This window comes from Panthera tigris, chromosome B4 (genome assembly GCF_018350195.1).
Source record: "Panthera tigris isolate Pti1 chromosome B4, P.tigris_Pti1_mat1.1, whole genome shotgun sequence".
Taxonomy (NCBI): domain Eukaryota; kingdom Metazoa; phylum Chordata; class Mammalia; order Carnivora; family Felidae; genus Panthera; species Panthera tigris.
Genome location: NC_056666.1, coordinates 28,316,814 through 28,338,915, shown reverse-complemented (window position 1 = coordinate 28,338,915; position 22,102 = coordinate 28,316,814). Strand labels below are relative to the sequence as shown.

General features: G+C 36.9%; 1 protein-coding gene across 5 annotated transcripts in view; it reads right to left on the bottom strand.

Moving 5' to 3' along the window:
- Positions 1–406: 406 nt before the first annotated feature.
- ZEB1 (zinc finger E-box binding homeobox 1) overlaps positions 407–22,102 on the bottom strand; it is a 197,956-nt gene continuing 176,260 nt past the window's right edge. For all 5 annotated transcript variants that reach the window (XM_042991330.1, XM_042991334.1, XM_042991331.1 and 2 more), the window contains 5 exons: positions 17,568–17,770; positions 13,456–13,561; positions 5,625–7,432; positions 3,039–3,219; positions 407–2,925 (listed from right to left, as the gene is read on the bottom strand). In XM_042991330.1, the coding sequence (XP_042847264.1) occupies positions 2,330–2,925; positions 3,039–3,219; positions 5,625–7,432; positions 13,456–13,561; positions 17,568–17,770 (2,894 nt within the window). In that variant the 3' untranslated portion in view covers positions 407–2,329. The remainder of the gene's footprint in view (positions 2,926–3,038; positions 3,220–5,624; positions 7,433–13,455; positions 13,562–17,567; positions 17,771–22,102) is intronic.

Sequence of the window (22,102 nt, the reverse complement as noted above, 5' to 3'; positions counted from 1 at the left end):
ATGCGGTTCCTCTTCCTAGTGGGGAAGGAATATAAATAACCACGAGAGCTATGGCAAGAAAGGTACAAGGGATGAGGAGTGTACAGAGGAAAGGCATCTAAACCCAGGCTTCCCTGCAGTGACCGGAGGGTGAGATGTCATGGGATCAAGAGTGGGGGTGGTGGTGGTTAAGGGTTTCAGGAAGAGGGAGCAACCTCTGAGGAAGCCTTTAGTTGCCAACTCTGACCTTCCCAGAAACACTTAGCCAAAGGGAAACCCATGATTTAGTGGTGAGTGTCTAAAACATTTAGTTTCTTACCCAGATTCAGCCCAAGGTAAATCAAGTGCAGGATGACAGTGTAATACCCCACTTCACAGAGAGATTTCCAAAGAAAATCTTGATAAGAATTAAAAGAACGACAGCAGGTCAGGCTTGTTGATGCATTTTATTGTGAGATGGGGGAGTCTGGTAAAAAACTAGAAAATGACCATGGTGTAACAAGGAACTTAAAAATGAAGAATCAGATTTGTAACTTACATACATGAATACAGGAACAAATTGGCACAAAATGTTAAACATTGTTCCCAACACTGTTTATATAAGGTTATCCTAATTTGGCTTACTAAGGAAATGAGAGTTTTATGGTTAGGCTAATCTCTTAATAAAACTGCAGAGCATCATGCTATTAGTCACACAGTGAATTTCAAAATTTAAGAGTTTTATATTAAAAACTGGGTAAAGGTAAAATGACTTGATTGTAGTTGTAAAACTAATACATTCCCATTTAAATTCTGTTCTACAGTCCAAGGCAAGTATAAATGTTAACATAACACTGTTAAATCAAATCTCAATGCAAGAGAACCAATTGCATCTCTACTTTAAATCTTATCAACTTTCCAAATTTTCATACTAAAATATATTATTGTATTAATACAAACTACAGTATTATACACTACACTGTGTAATAAATAAAGAAATATAAAAATAAGACACATAAATATAAAAGTTTTCTAAAACTAAAAGTACATGTCAGTAAGAAGGGTATTAATACTGCCAGGTTTGAAGACGTACAGTACAAAAATGTTGCACAGATCTATAAACTAAAAGAAATAAAATAATACTGATAGGTAAAAATCAGCTAATGTTGTTAATAAACTGGGTCCATAATAACTAACATTTGGAAACAGTTATGAGCCAAACAATGATGGCATGTCCATGTCTGAAATGCAAGTACATGGATAGAGCAGATTAGAAAATTTCCCTTTCATTTCTGTAGAGAAATTTTGAAAGTCAATTAACACAAAATGGATGCTGAGGAATTAAAGGGTGAAATGTCCCAGTGTTTAGGTTTCTCTGACAAGAGTCAGTGGTTTTAAGTTTTATTTGGAATTTTGATACAACAAACAAATCGACAAATGCTAGTTATTGTAGGCCACACACTGAACGAAGGCGGGTTAGAGCCTTGAAAATACTGATAAATGGCACTTACAGCACACAGGTCTTGCTTAAGGCCAAAGGAGACACAAAGCTTCATATCTTATCCTTCATATTTGTCACCACATATTCAAAACACGATTACAGACACTGTTTCTGACGACTCTGCTGCCCTTCCCAGCATTAACACTGTTAGTCCCTGCAATCAGAACTCAATGGCAATCTTCTGAACTCCATTTGAAACCACATAAGTAAGAAACTTCAGTTCTTCTATCGGCTGCTTTCTTAAGGCTAACAATACACTTTAAATGATAATACTCCACTATGACATCTAAGTATTAGAAATTACTACCTTCTAGATTGGATTTATAAAAGGTAGCTAGCATGTTTTGGAACTGCATTATACTTCTCTGTGAAGGGAATTCTGTAGTGCAGAAGTTCTCACATTTTAAAAAACATAATAAAATACTGAAGCGGATTTAGCATACGTTTACCAATAAAAAAATTATAAAATTTCTCCCAATTGTACAGCTTAAGAATAAACCAACGTAAGAGTGATAATACTGACAAAAATGAAACAATGCCAGATGCTTACCTAATTAATCAGTTTCCTTTAACCTGTTCAATCTTTGCTTTCCGAGTCATTAAAGTTTTCTAATCTGCTTCGTGTTACAAACTTGTTCCTAACTTTGAAAAATGCATGAAAAATTACTAGGTCTGAGATCAGGCACACCCGGATTTTTTTTTGTGTGTTTTTTTTTTTTTTTTTGTATTTTGTATTTTTTTAAATTTTTACTTTACACAGTAGTGAACAGAAACCACAGTATACAGGTTACTGTGTTTCCATGAAAAGCATGTATAATATAGAACAAACTTCATTACCAATTAGAATTTATTTTCCTTCTAAAAAAACTATTAGGCTTCATTTGTTTTTTCTTCTGACACCTGCTCACTATTCTCGCTTACTTTTTGTTCTAAGCTGCTTGCTTGATTTACAGCTTCATCATCCTTCATCAGACCTTCAGTTTTTGCCTCTTCTCCCTCATTCTCTGCCTCTTCTCCCTCTTCTTCCTCCATTTCGTCTTCCTCCTCCTCCTCTTCCTCGTCCCCTTGTGGTTTTTCACATTCTTTTTCTTCCTGCAGTTCTTCCATCTCTTTGTCCTCCTCCTCCTCTTCCTCTTTGTCACTATCTTCATCCTCTTCCCTTGTCAAACTCTCTCTCTCATCTGAGTCGGCCTGTGAGGGGGACGCCTGAGCACCAACGTGCTCACTCCTCAGGACTTCCTGTCCCGCCTCTTCCTGCTCGGTGCTATCGCGCTCTTCCGCTTCTCTCTTGCAGTAGGAGTAGCGATGATTCATGTGTTGCGAGTAAGACCCAGAGTGTGAGAAACGCTTGCCACATTTGTCACATTGATAGGGCTTTTCTCCAGAATGCAATCGCATGTGTTCAATCAAATGATGTTTGTGTTTAAATGCCTTTTTACAGATTCCACACTCGTGAGGTCTTTTACCTGCAAAATAAGAACACAGCCATGAAACAGTCCTCACAAGGATTTTGGGGGCACCTCAGTTTGGGGAAAGCATTGCAGATTCACTTTTGAAGTCATCAGGTTCATCAACATACCTGTGTGTTCATATTTATGTCTCAATAACGAGCTACTCTTTTGGAATATCTTATCACACAAATCACAAGCATACATTCCATTTTCTGTCTTCCGCATTTTCTTTTTGGGTGGTGTAGAGTCAGAGTCATTCTGATCCTCTACATTTGATACTCCTTCTGAGCTAGTGTCTTGCCTTTCATCCTAAAGGAAGAAAAGAAGATAAAATTTAATTTCTACTTAAAAGATAAACAAGAGACCTATATAAAAGCATAGGTTAAAAGAAACTACTTAATTAAAAAAAAATCTTTTTACTTTAGAGCAAGAGTGCATTGCATCTCCCTCACGAGTGGAGGAGAGAGAAGAGGGGGGCGAGAATCCTAAGCAGGCTCCATGCTCAGCCTGGAGCCAGACGTGGGGCTAGATTCTATGATCTTGATACATGACCTGCACCAAAGAGCAAGAATTCGAGGTTTAACCAACTAGGCCACCCAGGTGCCCCGATTTATACTTTCAATAATTTGACCAAAGCAAGCATACTACTCATCACTGCAGATGGGCTCCAAGGGTGGGGCTAGGTGACAGGTGGGGGTTCATATAGACAAAAGGGAGGTTGGGGGCAATATAGTTACAATGATGACAAAAACAAGTGATCAACTGATGAAAAGAAAGGACACCAAAAAGAAAGAATGTAAAATGCATAGTAACCAAATTTACTTGGTTCCAAATAAATAATACCTTTATGAGAAATTTGCCAAAAATATTAACTTAAGGGTTTGCTACATAATCACTAATTTCCAACTGCATCATTGTTTTCATTCTGGGTTTTACAGAGCAAAAGTTAAGATTCTATTTTTACAAAGTGGTCTTTGAATTGTGTCCTCCGGAATTTCAGAGTTCTATGAACTGACCTCCCTGGGTTTTTTTTTTTTTTTTTTTTTTGAAAAGAGAGGTCTGCTCTACTACTTTTCTAAGGAACAAGATGAAAAACTGTGCAGGAGAGTCTGCATTTTCAAACAAGAATACTTGCTAGTCAAAATAAATCTGCAGACTTTCAGTGGAATAAAATCATTTCAGCAGTCTCAGGGAGGTACTTTTGTGCAGGATACTCATGTAGGTAAACAACGATTGGTAGAGGAATTGGGTTCCTCAAGATCCTTCCATCTTTCCTAATGTCTTCTGTTCTATTGTCTCTAAACCCACAAATTTTCTGAAAGTTCAAAGGTTTTTACAATGTTTCTTCTAGTTCTGCAAGGTGGGAGAGGTGCAGCCATTTGGGTCATTTGTGAGCTGCCGGTTTGCGCTGAAGTAACCTGACTACTTTTATTGCTATTTGATCTGGTCATATGATTAACTGAAAGGTTAGTGGGTCTCCCTTTATTCTTCAAAGGTGTGCACAGTGTTTTATACACCAAGAATCTAGGTGAAGTCATTGGTCATGTGATCAAGAGTAATCACAATGGCAGGAAACCCAATCAGTAGCAATATTTAAGGGGGAAAAAAAGCAGCAAATACACATTTGAACAGGATATTGTAATTATGTTAATTGCACCTACTTATAGCATGAATTTGGATAAAAGATCAAATTTATCCCAGTATTTGGTTGATTCAATCAGAAATTGATGAAAAAAATTGGGGGGGGGGACATCAAGGTTGGTGACCTAGAAAAAGTCTGGACAACGAGCCACACAATAGTCACACAAAATGGTTCTATCTAAAACCACATCATGGATTTTGGGGGAAAGTAAGGAGGGAAATGTATATATAGATTCACAACAATGCTTCCTCATATATATTAATTGTGACTGAATACTATTTTAGTTCACAGCTCATAAAGTGATCAGCACGTTCACTAGATGGACTCTTTGTATAGTTAATTCTTATTTAATTAAAGCCTTTAACAAACATAGGTGTTAACACATAAAAAGTAATAACTAAGTTCTGCTGGGGTGAAATGTCTATGAATGGCAACATGGTTTCATGTGTTAGTTATCATAAGGCAGAAACCGTTACTAATTGGGGAATATAACTATAAAACCAGGAATCCAATTAGTGAGTATTCCAGTATTTCTTTTCTTCCTTCAAATAGTCAAGTCTTTAGCTGAGAGTTCTCATTATCAGAGTAGAATAACAAAACTGTAGTTGATAACTATCCCTTGGTTAGTAAAACACTGAAGACGGGATGCTACAAAAGTTAAAGCAAACATTCATTTATTTCTTTTCAAAAATGATAGTCTGTATCAACCTGCTTGGCTCTACAGAAACTGATTTTTATTAGAAAAATTTCACTGAAGGGGTGCCTGGGTGGCTCAGTCAATTAAGCCGACTCTTGGTTTTGGCTCAGGTCATGATCTCGCAGCTTTGTGGGTTCGAGTCCCATTTCAGGCTCTGTGCTGGCAACGCAGAGCCTGCTTGGGATTTTCTTTCTCACCCTCTCTCTGCCCCTCCCCCACTTGCGTGCGCACTCTCTCTCTCTCAAAATAAATAAACTTAAAAAAAAAAAAGGAAAACTTTTACTGAAATAGGTCAAACTAGCATTTTACCAAACAACTTCAGGATGGGGAGGGATGGGGAGGACTTTTTTTTTTTTTTTTTTTTTTTTTGGTTACCTGATTCCCATTTGGCTGGATCACTTTCAAGGGTGGTTCCTGGACTGCAGGGCTGACGGTAGTAGAGTATGTGTAAGCCACCTGGGGAATCAGAATAGTCTGCTTATTGGCAGCTAGTGCTCGCAAGCATGGAACACTGTTCTGGTCAGCAATGGCCACGATTGTGGGTAACTGGGCAGTGACTGTAGGTATAGCAATATTTATGGGGTTGGCACTTGGTGGGATTACATTTACAACTGGTTCTGAGTCTGTAACACAACTGTCCTTTTGTGGCTCCTTTTTTGCACAAGATAAGTTCAAGGGTTCTTCCTGGACAGAATAAACACTGTTCTGGTAAACACTAGTGATAGTTGACCTTTCCAATAATTCTCCCTGTTGCTTTGGTAGTGAAAGATCAAGAGGTTCTACTTGTGGTTCTTCCTGTGCACCTTCCGCTGTGTACAAGTAACCCTGTGTATTTCTGGATGAGGAAAGGTTTAGAGGTGAGGGGGATGATGGACTACTTCTGGAACCATTGATGGCTGATCCTGCTGGTAAAACTGGAGAGTTAGTCATCTTCAGGGGGCTTTGCAGACTTGCTGTGCTGTCTGGGGGTTCATTTGCATTTGTAGATTGAGGCTGCTCATCGTTCTTTGCAGGGATATTGACTTTGCCTGGTTCGGGAGAAGATGGTTCAGAAGACTGCACTGAGATCTGTCCAGCTTGCATCTTTTCAAACCACTTTTTTACTACATCCAGTGGTAGGTTTACTGAATCAGCAATTTTTGAGAGCTCTTCTGCACTCGGTTGTGCATTCAAAGCATAATACGCTTTTAGAAGAGACAAAAGGTTCTTTAAAGGTGGCTGACTGGGAGACAAATTGCCATCTCCACTTGATGAAACAGAGGACTCGGGCTTCTCAGCTTCTGGTGCAGGGAGTGGAGGGGGCTGAGCAGGCTGCTTTAGGTCATAGTGCTTTAATTCTGGAAGTGCATTAATATCTCCTGGACATTCGTCACACAGAAGGCAAGTGCTATCGTTCACTCCTCCTTCAAAGCTTTTGTCCTTCTCAGATTTAACAGTAAGATCTTCGGGTAACTTTTCACTTTTGCAACTGTTTGTGGGGACCGGATTTTCTTTTTTTAAATTCTGAGGAACAACTTGAAGTTGGCTAGGCTGCTCAAGACTGTAGTTAATGATAATTTTGGTTGTTCCATCTTGATCAACCAAAGGAAGACTGATGGCGGAAATAACAGAATGGCCACCTTGCTGTATGGATGAAGCATTGATTGTTTCTTGTTCTTTGGATGCAAGATTGGCTTGATTATTCTCCAAAACTTGCCTTATTACATTACCATCTACTGCCACTTTAAGTACATTCTGAATATCGCTTAAATTGATACTTATGGGAGACACCAAACCAACTGTTGGCAGAACAACAGCTTGCACCACACCCTGAGGAGAACTGGTTGCCTGTAACGGGCCACCACCACTAAAAACCCCATTTTGTAAAGGGGTTGAACAGTTGATTCCTGAAGCAACCACAATGGGTTTGAATTCATAATCCACAGGTTCAGTTTTAATTTGGTTTATAGAAAGTTGCTCTTGAAGGGGTTTATTCTCTATCTTTTGCCTTATCTGTGGTCGTGTGGGACTGCCTGGTGAGGCCGAAAGAGATGGTGAGGAACACTGAGACGTCTTGAGTCCTGTTCTTGGTCGCCCATTCACAGGCATCAAGCTGATACATTTCTTGCTGCTTATGTGTGAGCTATAGGAACCAGAATGGGAAAAACGTTTCTTGCAGTTTGGGCATTCATATGGCTTCTCTCCTAAACAAAATAAATTACATTCACTGCATTATTACACATACATTTTTATGTGTCCACATTTTCCTTTAAGCAAGCAGTATCAATTTAAAAAGAGGTTACTGTGGATCTTGTGATACAATTTTATTTAGAATCGTCATTTGAAGTTCAGAACTGACATAAATGCTATGAAGACTAATAAAACCTTAGTCTGAAGTACATGTGCTAACCAATCAGGGAATCTTTGCAGCATATGTATGTAATATTTCTGCTAACCTTTAAACCTTCAAATAATTCTCAAATAATTACAGCTGACTCTTGAACAACATGGATTTGAACTGCACAGGTTGACTTCCACTTACACGTGGAAGGTTTTCAATAAATATAATACAGTACTGTAAATGTATTTTCCTTATGACTGTCTTAATAACATTTTCTTTTCTGGAGCTTACTTTATTCTAAGAATACAGTATATAATACATATAACATATAAAATATGTATTAATTGACTATGTTGTTAGTAAGGCTTCTGGTCAAGAGCAGGCTATTAGTAATTAAGTTTTTGGGAAGTCAAAAGTTGTATGTGGATTTCTGACTGCACGGGGCACCAGCAACCATAACCCCTGCATCGTTCAAGGGCCAAATGTACATCTATTCTTTCAAATCATTTTTGTTACCTTATTTCACCTCCCTATGTTATTTTCTCTATTTCACTATACTTAACCATCCATAGGAGAAATTATTAGAAGAAAAGTTAAGTAAAATCTCCCATAAGACTTAAGTACCAATATCTATCCTTGACTGTATATATCATACGAATACCTACACTTCCCATATCCACAAGGTTTTAAGGTTTCCTTGAAAAGATCTTCTCAATGGGAAGAAAACTTTAGATATGAGGTACTGCTAGGAGCGATGGCTTATTAAACTAGGAGGTATGTACTCCTGGAGACATAAGGCAATGTTCTAATGGGTACGCAAAACTTTCTTATAGTTCCAATTTTAGTGACAGCAGTTATGGTAATTTAAAACACTGCAATATTAAAACACAGATTACATTATGGAGAATAATAAAACATTTGTGTGAATTGTTAGGAAAATAACCACAATGTCAAAGAAGCACCTTGCTTGTACAGACCTTCATCAAGTTGCTTCCCTAGACCTTTGGGGGTACAAGGCATTTATTCTTCTTGGCTGTTATGGACACTTTGGTAGAAAAATTTGAAAAGCATGAAGCCAAATGGAATATTTTCATACAAACCTAATTTTCACTTTAATTTTAATTTATAGTTCATTAATTTGTAATTTATAGTTTTCAGACTGTGAGTCTCAATAAGGTGGGAACCTGAGTCTTCTATGCCATTTATCCTTTGTGTAGGTCACAAAAATGCTCACTAAACCTTTTCTAGATGAATGAATGGCTAATTGCAGAATTATGAAATACGGTGATGCTAATTTATCTACTCAGTATCAAAATAAAGCTCTTTCTTTCCTCTGTTCTTTTTAAGAATTAAAATGGAAGCAGTGGGAAAGTCGGTGTAAACTCTTCTAATAATGTAATTTCAGTGCAAAGTTTTTAAAAAGTGACTTATATTTTCTCAAAGTATAATTACTTGAAGAATCAGATATTAGAACTGGAAGTGATCTAAGAGGCCCTCTTATTCGGTAAAAGAGTTCATTTTATATCCTTGCAATAAAAAATTCATTTTATATCATCCTTGACTTTGGCTAGTCTCCTGCTTAAGCTCCTTTATTAAAAGAAAGTTATTACCTGCTGGACAGCTCTATGAAAGATGGTCTAGTCTGGTTCTGCTGAGGATCATGAATTTGGGTTCAAAACCTGGCTCTGTCACTTACTATTCTCTAAATCTTTCCAAACTTCAGTGTTTTGGTGTGTAAATAAATGTAGATACATCCTCAATGGACTGTTATAGCAGTTACATGACATAATATAACAAAACTTTTTGTGTGGTCTTAATACATGTTAGTCATTCTTTTAAAAAGTAACTCTGGGGAGCCTGGGTGGCTCAGTTGGTTAAGTGTCTGACTTCGGCTCAGGTCATGATCTTGCAGTCCGTGAGTTCAAGCCCCACGTCAGGCTCTGTGCTGACAGCTCAGAGCCTGGAGCCTGCTTTGGATTCTGTGTCTCCCTCTCTCTCTTCCCCTCCCCAGCTCACACTCTGTTCTCTGTCTCTGTGTTTCTCTCAAAAATAAATAAACATAAAAAAATTAAGAAAAAAAAGGTAATTCTACTGAGAGCTAGGTTGAGTACTAAGCCAGATTTCCCTTATTATAACAGCCTACTTTCCTGCCCACTGATGCCACACAGAACAAGTCTAACTTTTCTTCTGAAAGCCAGATTTTCAAACTGATGATGAGCTGTCATCTGCATCCTTAAACTTCCTTTGTGTGGATTAAATATACCGCGGTCCTTCAAAGACTCCTCATAGGACATGGTTTTTAGAACCCTTACCCACTTGTTAACTCATCTCTGGAAATTCTCCAATTTATCAATATCTTTCCAAATGGATGCCTGAAATATGATTCAATACTCAAAATGTATCAGGTAAATTTCCAGTGGGGGTAAAATGAGGGATATGTTTTAGTATATCTCCATTTTAACATTTTAAATTATTGGATAACATTTTAAATTATTGGATAACATTTTTAGATAAGCTATATGCTTGCTCTCTTGCTAGAGACACTCAAAACATAAGAATCTATAATATAGATTATTTTTATCTTTACAAACAGGGAGACAGAGGAGCACACTGGCTAAGGCAACCACTTTGGAGTCAGGATACCTACACTGGGGCTCCGGCTTTGCCATGAAGAGGCTGAGTGACTTTGGATAGGTTAATTAAGCTCTCTGAACCTCCATGTTCTCATCAGTAAAAAAGGAGGAAATAATAGCATCTATCATAAGGCTGTGGTGAGGACTGTATGCATTTATGTACCCAAATAACTAGAATGTGGCTGTAAATAGTTAAGTATTCAATAAATACTAGTTATCATTATTATTGTTGGGAGTTACCTGATATTGTATCATCACCAGAAATAAAGTGCAGAACAAACGTTGTAAAGCCAAATCCACTATGTTTGTTGGAAAACCTCTTGTTTCTAATTTCCTAGCTTTACGGTTTATAGCTAAAGTATATCACCTAATTCATCTGTCCTGCAACTGTTAAACCCTGGAGGTGGCATCAGGAAGTTGTGCGGTGAAAAGTCAGATGTCCCATGAATACTGATTTCTTTTTTGTAATGGCGGAAGTGGGTGTTTGGTTGCATCTGATGTAAAAATTTTCCAGGCTAAAGGTCTAGGGCTATCGAAAAAACCTAAATTATTTTCTGGAGAGGATCACGGGCTGGGAGCAGGAGCTCTTTTGCCTCACCTCTGAGTGGAGGGGAGGTGATCTGCCCCTCATCATAGCTCAGCTCCCACAGGCAGAGTTCAGATGATGGGTAACACACATGACTCTGCAGAGGGCTCATTTTAATGGTATCAGAAGAGAGCAACAATTCCGGTAATTTTAGGGAGTATAATTTGAAGGCCCTGATTAAAAACACAGCTGAGAACAAAATTACAGAGGTTTCTTTAAGGCTATGAAGCTCATCCATTGCTAGATACTCTAAACAGTGCTTTCAAAACTATCTGTGGTGAAGGGTGGGGTTTTTTTTCTTCATTTTTTTTCCGTTTTAAATTTCCAATCTAGTATCAGATTGATATTGTATCAAATATAATAAAATTGCCACAGCGTTTTCTTTGTACAATAGTTTCTGAATGCTTGCTCTCAATTTCTGTAATTTGCCTTTGCAAGACCCAGTCACCACATGTTTACAGATTGGTACCAGTCCCGGGAGGACACTGAATAGCCCCACTTGGCTATCTTCCCTTGGAATAAACCAGACCATCAGAAAGCTGTACACTCGAATTGTATCCAAGTGGCTGCCCTGGAGACATGCTTTTCCTGAACTGCATTTTGGTGAAATATCACTGGCCTCCTATTGGACAGTCTTGTTTTAAAAAGAAAACCCTATCAAATTCTCTGCTGTATTATTTTGAGGATATTTGGGGGAAATGACATAAAACGTATTTTGTCCTTTCCCCTTTATGATGCTCCAAGGAACAGCTTTCCCTATGGACTTACTTAGCAGCAGCAAGAGTGATGCTTTTTCTAGTCACTGATTCCTTTTACTTACGGACTGTCTGGGTCTCGGTTACTGACGTAGTTTTCTCATTTCCTAAACCTTAGAGCCTGATGTGTGGTCCACTTTCAGCACGTGCGTGGCATTTCGTGGTGTTCATTTGTTTTCATGCTTACTTCATGCTTGTGCTACTTTCTTAACTTTACTTTCCTAATATATTTTTATAAATTAAAATTTCCTGCTGTATTAAAGGCATACAGGCCTCATATTAAGACAGGTATAAATACATAAGGAATGGACTGCGCACAGCACAGAGGGTGCACCGTGAGCCGTGACGCGGCCTAAATTTTCACTAGCTACTTCAGCTGCAGCAGCAGCGCACTGCTAACAAGCTTATCGTAAGCTCTTGACCATCCAGACTCCTAACATTTTTCCAGTACAGACAGTAGTAGCTCCCCACTTTCTACTTGATCAAGACTGCTTTTTGAATGTCAATGCAGAGTTTTGTGATTAAATATCAACTTCCTGTTTCTAGCCCTGCAATTTTAATCTTTGGTGTGACCCATGCTTCCCAATTTTGTATCGCCTGCAGGTTTGGTGAATCCTCCTATGTAAGTGCAACAGGACCATATGACATTCATTTTGTATGTGAATCTTACCCTAAATTTTACTTTTTCCTTCCTTTACCCCCGATCTCAAAATTTAAGAAAACTCTCTTGAATTAGCTATATCTCTATCAACAACTTCAAATCATCTGTGGTAAGAAAATAATAGGTCATTAAAAATGTATTATCGATGGAAATTTTTCAATTGCCCGCGAGCTTCTCTATGAAATAGGATCTTGTGGCCAACGGCAAAAGACAACAACCTCTAATTTCCAGAAATATTAAAGTGTGAAAATATTTAAATGTCTATGCAACAATCTTGGTTTCAACAAAAGTGGTAACTTTAACATTATTTAGCCCTCAATGAGCAAGACAGTAAAACTTCTAGAAATGCAGTTCCAAAATAAAACACAGATGTCACCAATCACCCCTCACAGGGCCACCCGCTGTACTTTTTTTGTAGGATATCTGTAAGATGTAAATGTCAATACAATAATTTCCACGAAATAAGCCATGTGCAGACATTCATAATTTCTCGTTAATTAGAAAACAGTTCTTTTTCACCAAAACTATTTAAATCTAAAATAACATATCAAAATTACTCAGGAGATGAACAGATTTCATAGTGCCATGTGGGACGCTACCGAGTTTTCTTTATAGCTTTTGTTGAAGTGGCACCGTTAAAGAAATGCAAATACAGTTCTTTATGTTTAGAAGTTTCTAAAACAGACATATTTTTATCATGTAGTATCATTTTATAAGTAACAATTTAGAAAGTGATATGGAATAGAAAGGTGAAATGATAGGTGAACACATTTTTCTTTTCAATTCTCAGTGCTTCCTTGTCTGGCTAGCTCCGCATCACCCCACACATCATTTTCTATCTGGAGTTTCCACTTCTACTTCTCTCATGTTAAGAATGTCTCCATCTTACTTTCTTGTGCAAATTGTGACTTGTGAGTCTTCTTTGTCCTTCCCTAGCTAACTGTGCAAAAGAGGCAATGAAATTAACATCCATCAGAAAGCTAAAGGAGGCTGTTCTTCTTGTTAAAACATGCTATATTCTGATTAGGAAATCTGGAGTATGTCATATTACATTAGCTTAACGTGCTTCAGTTAGAGATTAAGACTCCAAAAATGTCACTTATAAATAGAAAATTTCTCCAGATAAGTCTTTACCCTAAAAGAAAAAGCGAGATGTTCCTGATCATGTGTCTAGACCACATGTTATGACAGATTTCTTTATTACCACATATGCTATAATATTCAAGATGTAGAAAGAAAACAAATATTTACCACTGTGGATTCTTAAGTGCTCTTTTAGATGATGTTTGTATTTGAAAGCTTTTCCACATTCAGTGCACTTGAATTTACGATTACCCCCAGACTGTGTCACATGTCTCTGTAAGAAAGAATTGATAGTTTAATTATAAGGCAAAAAAGCTTTGGACATAAAAGAACGGCCAATCTGCTAAAAGTATTATTCTGGTGAATTCTGCTTCTCAAAGGCCGCAAACTGAGGCAGTCATGAAAATTTAACACTTGGAATATTACCAAACGAAGTGCGATAATGGGAACAGAATTCTGACACAGAGAAAAATCTCCACTTGCTCATTTAGAGTATTAGAATCATACTTTATTGAGTAATACAGTATTTAGCACAAATAAGATAATATATTTTACTAGGAACTAGAGATTATCTCTTCTGCAGGCCAGACTTTTTCAAGGAGTTTATCCTCTTGGACGCTTGATATTTCCAAAATGTACTTTCATCTGATGATTTAAAAATACTTCCATCTTTTCATCCAGATATGGATTATTATAGTAGCTTTCTGTCTGGTTGATCAAATTTCCACTATATATTTCAAATATATTCTGCACTCTTAGATTTTTTCCCCCAGGTCCCATTACTTTATTTATTTACTTTTATTGATCCATCATTAAATTTATTTATGATTTAAATTAAGTAAGTTTTTCAGTGGAGTATAGCTGACACACAATGTTACATTAGTTTCAGCACACAACACAGTGATTCAACAACTCCATGTGTTACGCTGTGCTCACCACGAGAGTCCACCATCTATCACCACACAACGCTATTACAATACCATTGACTATATTCTCTATGCTGTACCTTTCATCCCCATGCCTGGTTCATTCCATAACTGAAAGTCTGTGTCTCCCACTCCCCTTCACCCATTGTGCCTGTCCCCCGCCCTCCCCTTTGGCAACCACCAGTATGTTCTCTGTGTTTGAGTCTGTTTCTGCATTTTTTGTTCGTTAATCATACAAAAGTGCTGCTTGAATTGAATCATAAACCTCATAAACCACAAATTGCTCATAAATCTCCAAAGGCTCCCCATTAACACCTGAATATAGATTCTGAGTCTGTACATTCCAAGTTTATAGCTCCTGAGTTTCCAGGCTTATTCCACACCAGCTCTCTAGAAGAAGGTCATCCCTCAGTCACTTAGGGAGTCTCGGTGTTGGCACATATACTGCTCTTCTCTATCTCCTTCCTTTGGTTTATACTATTCCTTATTTCTTGGCTATACTTCCCCACAATTATGACTATTAAGATTCTACCCATACTTCAAAAGCTCAACTCAAGTACTACTTGCTTCACTCTCACCCTCGCTAAAGTCTCCCTTGTGTTTTTCATACAGGAAGGAAAGAGAATAAGTACTTACTAGGTATCAGGTCCTACTTCATCCAAACCCATAGTTGTCACATATGGTGACAACTCCCAACAGTTTATCTCTACACCTCTTAACTCCAGGCTCTCACGGCCAACTGAGTCCTTGATATTGCCAGTTGGAAAGCAATGGGCATGTGAAACTTTACATGATTTACTGAACCCTTAATTTCTGAGAATCAGCTCCTCCTCTGGTGTTTCTTGTTTTTGTAAATGATGCCCTCATTTATTTGATTATTGCTTAGGCTTTGAACTTTAGAGTAATCCTTGATTCCTTGCTTTCTTTTACATTTTACACCCTTACTCAATCCATCAGCAGGCCATCTGAATACACTCTGAATCTAACATTCATCATTATGTCATGTCTGTCACCACCAGTGAGTTCAAAGCCACCACCACCTTCAGCCTGGATTATAGCAGTATTCTCCAAATAGTTTCCTTGCTTGTAAATGATCTCCCTGCTTTCATTCTTGTCTCTCTTGATCTACTCTTCACCCAGGAACCACTGTTCCCTTAAAAATAAAAAAATAAAGATAAAACTCAATATCCTTCAAAGGCCTCCTGTCACTCTGTAGAATAAAATCAAAAGTCTCTATCATGGCCTATAGAAGGGGGTACATCATCTGGCCCCTAATGCCTCTCTGGTCTCACCTATCTTTCTCGAGAACCTTTTATTCACACTGGCCTCCTTGCTGTCCTTTGGTGATGCTGGGCAGGCTTCTGTCTCAAGGTCTTTTTATGTTTCCCTTTGTTCCCTTTGACTGGAACACCCCTCCCCCCTGCCCAATCTTTCCATGGCTGGCTCCATCCTTTCATTCAGGTCTTAGTTCAGATGTCCTATTCTCAGAAAGTTCTCCCTATCTTAAAAAAGTAGCAACTTTCTTCCCTTTTTATCCTCTTACTCTACCTTATTTTTCTTCATACTATCTGTCCTTACATTTTATATCACCTACTAATATATGCTCCCTATTGTCAGGATCTTTGCTTGTCTTTTTCACTATCGTGCCTTTAACACCTAGAACAGGGCCTGACATGTGACAGAAACACAAATATGCATCTAATGAATAAATTAATAAGACATGGAAATGCTTATTTTTAAGTCATGGTATGATTTTCAAAGGCAGCAAGATAGACATTGTACTCAGGTTTGCTGCCCCATAACCTAAATTGTATCCAAGATACCTTGGTAATATTGCCTCACATTACTGGTCCCTGTATTAATCACAGTGCTTTTCTGACCTTCCTCTGACCACATGCTTCATATATAAGACCTATTACCTTTGAACCCATCAGAAATATCACCACAAAATTGGCTTTTATGTTGCTTAGAGATATTATGATTTGTTTCTATAATGGTATCTCTTGCTTTCACCAATAGTTCTACCTGTGCTTTGCAGATCCTTTTCTTTGGCAAGGGCCCTTGGTATAGAGAGGATATGGGGGCAACATTTGCAATTTGGCTCTGCTCCCCAAAGGCTTGTCTGTCAGGACTCCCAGATGGAAAAGGCATTCTTCCGCATTGTCCCTGGTAAGACTTACATAGGGGCAGATGTAGATGGATGGTCTTTGTCTTCAGTAGTTCCTTCCCTGTATCAATTTCTCCCTTCTCTTGGTATTCTCCCCAATTTCAAGTGTTCCTTCAAGGACTTAACCATTAACCTAAGGAAAGCTTGGTCCTATACTTCCTGATTGCCATCCTCTCCCCCTTATTTTGTGATTTTGTGAGCATCCTTGCCAAAGTCCTGAGAAGACAGGTTAGTCCTCGATGATTCTGTTTCTGCTGTATTTTTTTTGTTTGTTTAGCCATCATCTTAGAAAGGGTCTAATTTGTTCTCTATGAGATATGTGACTTCTATTATGTCCACACAGAGGGCAGAGTTCTCATGCATTCAGGTTTATAGATATTCATAATCCTTTGATGTAAGAAACTGGACATATGCCCCAACCACAACACAAAATTTTCAAATATCCTGTGCAGTTGAATATTTGATTTTTACAGTTAGAATTATGTTGATATTAATGTGATTGTGTAGAGTTGACACTTCTCAGGATCTTATAAAAGAAGGATAACTGGCAAAAGCTTCTTAGCCTTTAATCTTTAAGTATAGAGCCAACAGTTCAAATGTAATTTATAGAACAGTCTTGGTTTACACATGAAAAATTGAGGCAAAGCAACACAGAAGGAGAAGAAACCATATGAAAATGGAGTCTTCAGAATAAAAATGGTTAGAATCTAAACTTTAGATTCTTAGCGGAAGTCACTTTCCTTACTAGTGTAAACAGAACACAATAACTTAGAGTAAGCAGTCATTGGTTCCCAGAAAAGTGTTTTTATTATTATTTGCTTTCCTTCTTAATTGGCTAGTACTTAGTCATATGGTTTATGAAACCAACATTTATCTTTCCTACACTGGGCATTTCAGTAGAATGCATTTTGAAATCTAGTTCTAAACTTAAGGGAAATATTTGTTATGGTATAAGCAAAACAATTAAATTGAGATGAAAGGGATCTTATCGAAAAAAGAAAAGACACTTACTTCTAAAATAATGTTTATATGCGCTTTGTAACTCAGAAATGACAAGATAATTCAAATAATCTCTTTAATTTGTATAAGGCTGCAGACAAGACACTGTCTAGTACATTCTTTTAAGTATATTGGAACTGTTGCCTTCTGTGGAGGGTTGAGAGTGAACTCTCAGTCATTTCACTTACTTGATCTCTTCCTGATTTATGTGATGTCATGTGACGTTCAAGTTGGGTTCTGTATGCAAAGGTGTAACTGCACAGGGAGCAACTAAAGTTATCTTCATTCTTTTCATGGCGATATTTAATGTGTTCTTTCAGAGAGGTAAAGCGTTTATAGCCTCTATCACAATATGGGCAGGTGAGTAACTGGGAAAATGCATCTGGTGTTCCTGTAAAAGAAAGATCATATATTTCTACTTTAAAACATTAAAAAAATATTACCAAAGGTACCTACCATTGAGTCTCTATGTTACATGCCAGATATTATGCTACCCACTTCATATTGATCCTTAATACAATGATATTCATGTCTATTTAATAAAAGAGAAAACTGGAGGCTCAGAAAGGTAAAATAACTTAAAAGTCACATGGCCAGTAAATGCTAAAGTCAGGATTCAAACATGTGCTGTCCGACTTCAAAGTCCCCTTTTTGCTAACCCGAAAATATTCCCTTCTTTTTGTATGGTTAATTAGACAAAGAAAACAAAGGTAAAATCAGAATATAGGTTATATTTGTAAATGTATACATATTAAAGGGGACTTGTACATCATAATAGAATCTTTCTATTGGTAACAATGTCATCATTATTTATTTAATGCTCCTTCTTTCAAATTTGGAAATGACACTATAAAATGATTATCATCAGATAGGAAGTAGTACATAATTAGACTATGTTTCCAAGACACCCCTGCAGTTAGGTGTGGCCATATGACAGAGTTCAGACCAAAATAGCTGTGTACTGGGGGGAAATGAGGAGCAGGAGCCAGATCTAGGCCTGGGCCCCAAGGACCTCCCATGCATGCTTCTTCATGTTTTTTTCCTTACTGAAATACAATGACACATTTTCTGTGGAATTTTATATGGATAAATATAGAGGATGGTTTCAAAAAATAAAGGCAATATGGGAAGACTGGAGTTCACGGAATGAACCATATTTTTACATATGGAAACATCTAAGCCTAACAATCCTAAAACATGGTACCATTTTGCCAATTAATACTGTTTAAGAGCGGTTTTCCATATTTCTTTCTTTAAAAAGTTTCCTAAATGATAATTTATTGTAAATAGTATTTCTATCTTCATTTTGAATTTCTTATTGAGAAAAGACTATCAAAGAAAATTTCATTACAGTCTCAAAATCCTTCATAAACATATATTACATTTATTGAAATTCATGTCCATATAAATTAAAAGTCTTGCTCAATAACCAGCCTTCAAAGAGACTGACCACCTGACCCCACACAGCTTGTTAATTATGTTGAAATATGTATCAAATATATGAATAAAATCAAACAACCAAACCCCTCAAGTTTATGATGGTATCTTTATTTTCAGCTAGCAAGGCAACTGGAATCAGAGACCCTTCTGTTGGTGATGTCTCTAAAATGACCTACTTCTGTGAGGATTAGATTAGCCGCATGAAATTGTTTTGGAAATCATGTTATGTTTTGTCTAGTATGAACTTCCTACTTGTACAGACAAACAGGAAATCAGCATTTGGGACATTCTCCTTGCCACAGTACCTAGGCCATAATATTGATGTTAGCTGGTTCCAATGGCAAAAGTCCAAGTCAGCCACTGCAGGTGCTTCATTATTGGCACCAGAACCACAATGTGATTTCCATTACTTAAGCTGCTCATACTCCATAGCGTAATACAGCTGTCTGCTCTCATTATGTTCTATTTTCTTCTCTGCCTTCATCATTAATAAACAAGATACTAATGATTTTTTAAAATTATAGGTTGCTCATATTTTACCAGCAAGTTATTATTTTCATGAGTCAGGATCTACTGAATTTCTCACACATAGGAGACATGAATTTACTCTTTTAGGTACAAGCATAAAACAGTGGAAAGTAAATCTGAATATTTGGCATACTAAGCAAATTATAGAATGAACAGGTTTGATAGTTAAATAAAAACTTTTGTTTGTAGTTTTGAAAAATACTGGAGATATATATATATATTTAATATCACTTGTTAGCAATGCAGGCTTGTCATGTTTTCTTTTTAGAATTCTTATAATAAACTTAAGGTAGCAATTCAAGACAACTAAAAAATCCAACCTAGGTCTATTTTTTTGAATAATTTCTTATGTATCTGTGACTAAGAATATGCTTATTTAAAAAAGATTTAATTTTTGTATCCTAAACTTCCCTTGCTAGGTAGTGAACACTTCAGACAGAGTAGTACTTGATATAAAACACTTTGAAAAATCTTCTTCATTTGCGCCCCAATGATTCAGAATTTGTGATACTTCAACCTGCTGGAGCAAAGTTTGCCCTTTCAGAATTTATGAAGTGCAGGAGAGCGTGTTTAATCCACTAAACCTTTAAAAACTTAAGGTCTTCTGAGGATAATCAGATAGCGCTGGTGTGAAAGAATATCTACTGTGAAATACTTTATTAGCAGTACACCTGAAAGTAATGAAAACCTGAATTAAAAACATATTCTGTAATTCAAATGTTTTACTAGTTGAGAAATGGTTAGGGCACCAACTTTTATGGGATTTTAACATGTTGATTAGTAACAATGGACTTTATAACATTTCACCTTATTTGATCTGTGCAATGAAAGATTAGTTTTCATTATTTTCTTTTGCTGAGGTTTTTTTAAAAAAATTATTACATAAAAATTTACATATATATACATATACATTAAAAACTCTTTATTTCCTTTTCATATTTATTGCAACCTATTGCTTCTTCAGGTGAAATGTTAACAAATTTTAAGGAAAAAAAACTCTGAGAAATGAAGGTAGAAATGGTAGGGCCCTATAGGATTATAATGCCTATAACTCCAGACTCTCCAAATATGCAAACAGATCAATAGAACACTATTCATTAAGCTGTGACACTGTGTCCCCAGGGGCAATAACTATAGTCTTCAAAAATGTGTCCTTTTGGCACACTGGAGGAATGGGTTCTACAGTGCCCTACTTCTATTTCCTTTGTCATTGATTTGGTTACAGAAAATTGTATCTATTCTGAGGTGAATTTTCTATTTCTGCTCTTTTTCCTAGCTGATTCCTGATTTAAGGAAGGTACAGTTGACTCTCTGCAATGGAATCGGTTTTGTTTTCTATACCATTCTTCTCAATTTCCTTCAAATATTTTAAAGGTGATTGACACAATAACATTTATTTAGCACCAAAAAGTTGAAATACTTAGGTACAAATCTAACAAAATATGTATGAGATTTATATGAGGAAAACTATAAAACTCTGATGAAAAAAAATCAAAGAACTAAGTAAGTGGAGAGACATTCAATGTTTAAGGGTAGGAAGACTAATATTGTCAAGATGCCAGTTCTTGCCAACTTGATATTTCCAACTTGATTCAATGCAACCCCATTCAAAATCTGGAGAGTTATCTTATGGACACCGACAAACATTTTAGTGTTTATATGAAGAGGCAAAAGACCCAGAAGAGCCAACACAATATGGAAGGTGAAAAATAAAGTTGGAGAACTGATAGTACCTAACTTCAACACTCACTATAAAGTCATAGTAATCAAGACAGTGTGGTATTGGTGTGAGAATACAGAAAGGGACCAATGGAACAGAGAGCCAAAAATATCCTCATAAATACAGTCAACTGGTCTTTGACAAAAGAGGAAAAACAATACAATGGAGTAAAGATAGTGTTTTCAACAAATAGTAATGGAACAACTAAACATCCAGGACATGCATAAAGTGAATCTACACACAAGACCTCACACTATTCACAAAAATTAACAACATGGACCACAATCCTAACTGTACAATGCAAAACTATAAAGCTCCTAGAAGACAACAGGAGAAAACCTAGATGACCATGGGTATGACAATGCTGTTTTTAGATATGACACCAAAGGCACGATCCATGAAAGAAAGAATTGGCAAGCTGGGCTCCATTAAAATGAAAAACTTCTGTTCTGTGAAAGATAGTGTCAAAAGAATTAGAAGACAAGGCACAGACTGGGAAAAATATTTGCAAAAGGCACATCAGATAAAGGACTATTATCCAAAGTATACAAAGGACTCTTAAAACTCAATGATTAAAAAAAAATCAAATAACTTGATTAAGAAACAGTCCAAAGACCTTAGCAGACACCTCACCAAATAAGATATACAGATGGCAAATAAGTATGAAAAGATGCTCTACATCATATGTCATCAGGGAAACGCAAATTAAAACAATAACATACCACTACACACCTATCAGAATGGTCAAAATCCAAAACAGTGACACCACAAAATGCTGGCGAGGATGTGGAGGAACAGAAACTCACACTGCTGGTGGGAATGCAAAGTGGTACAAGTGGTACAAGCCTCTTTGGAAGACAGTTTGGCAGTTTCTTACAAAACTAAACATACTTTTATCTTACCATGTGATCCAGCATATGCACTTCTTGGTATTTGCCCAAAGGAGTTTAAAACTTATGTCTACAAAAAGTCTGCACATAGATGTGTATAGCAACTTTATTCATAATTGCCAAAACTTGGAAGTAACCAAGGTGT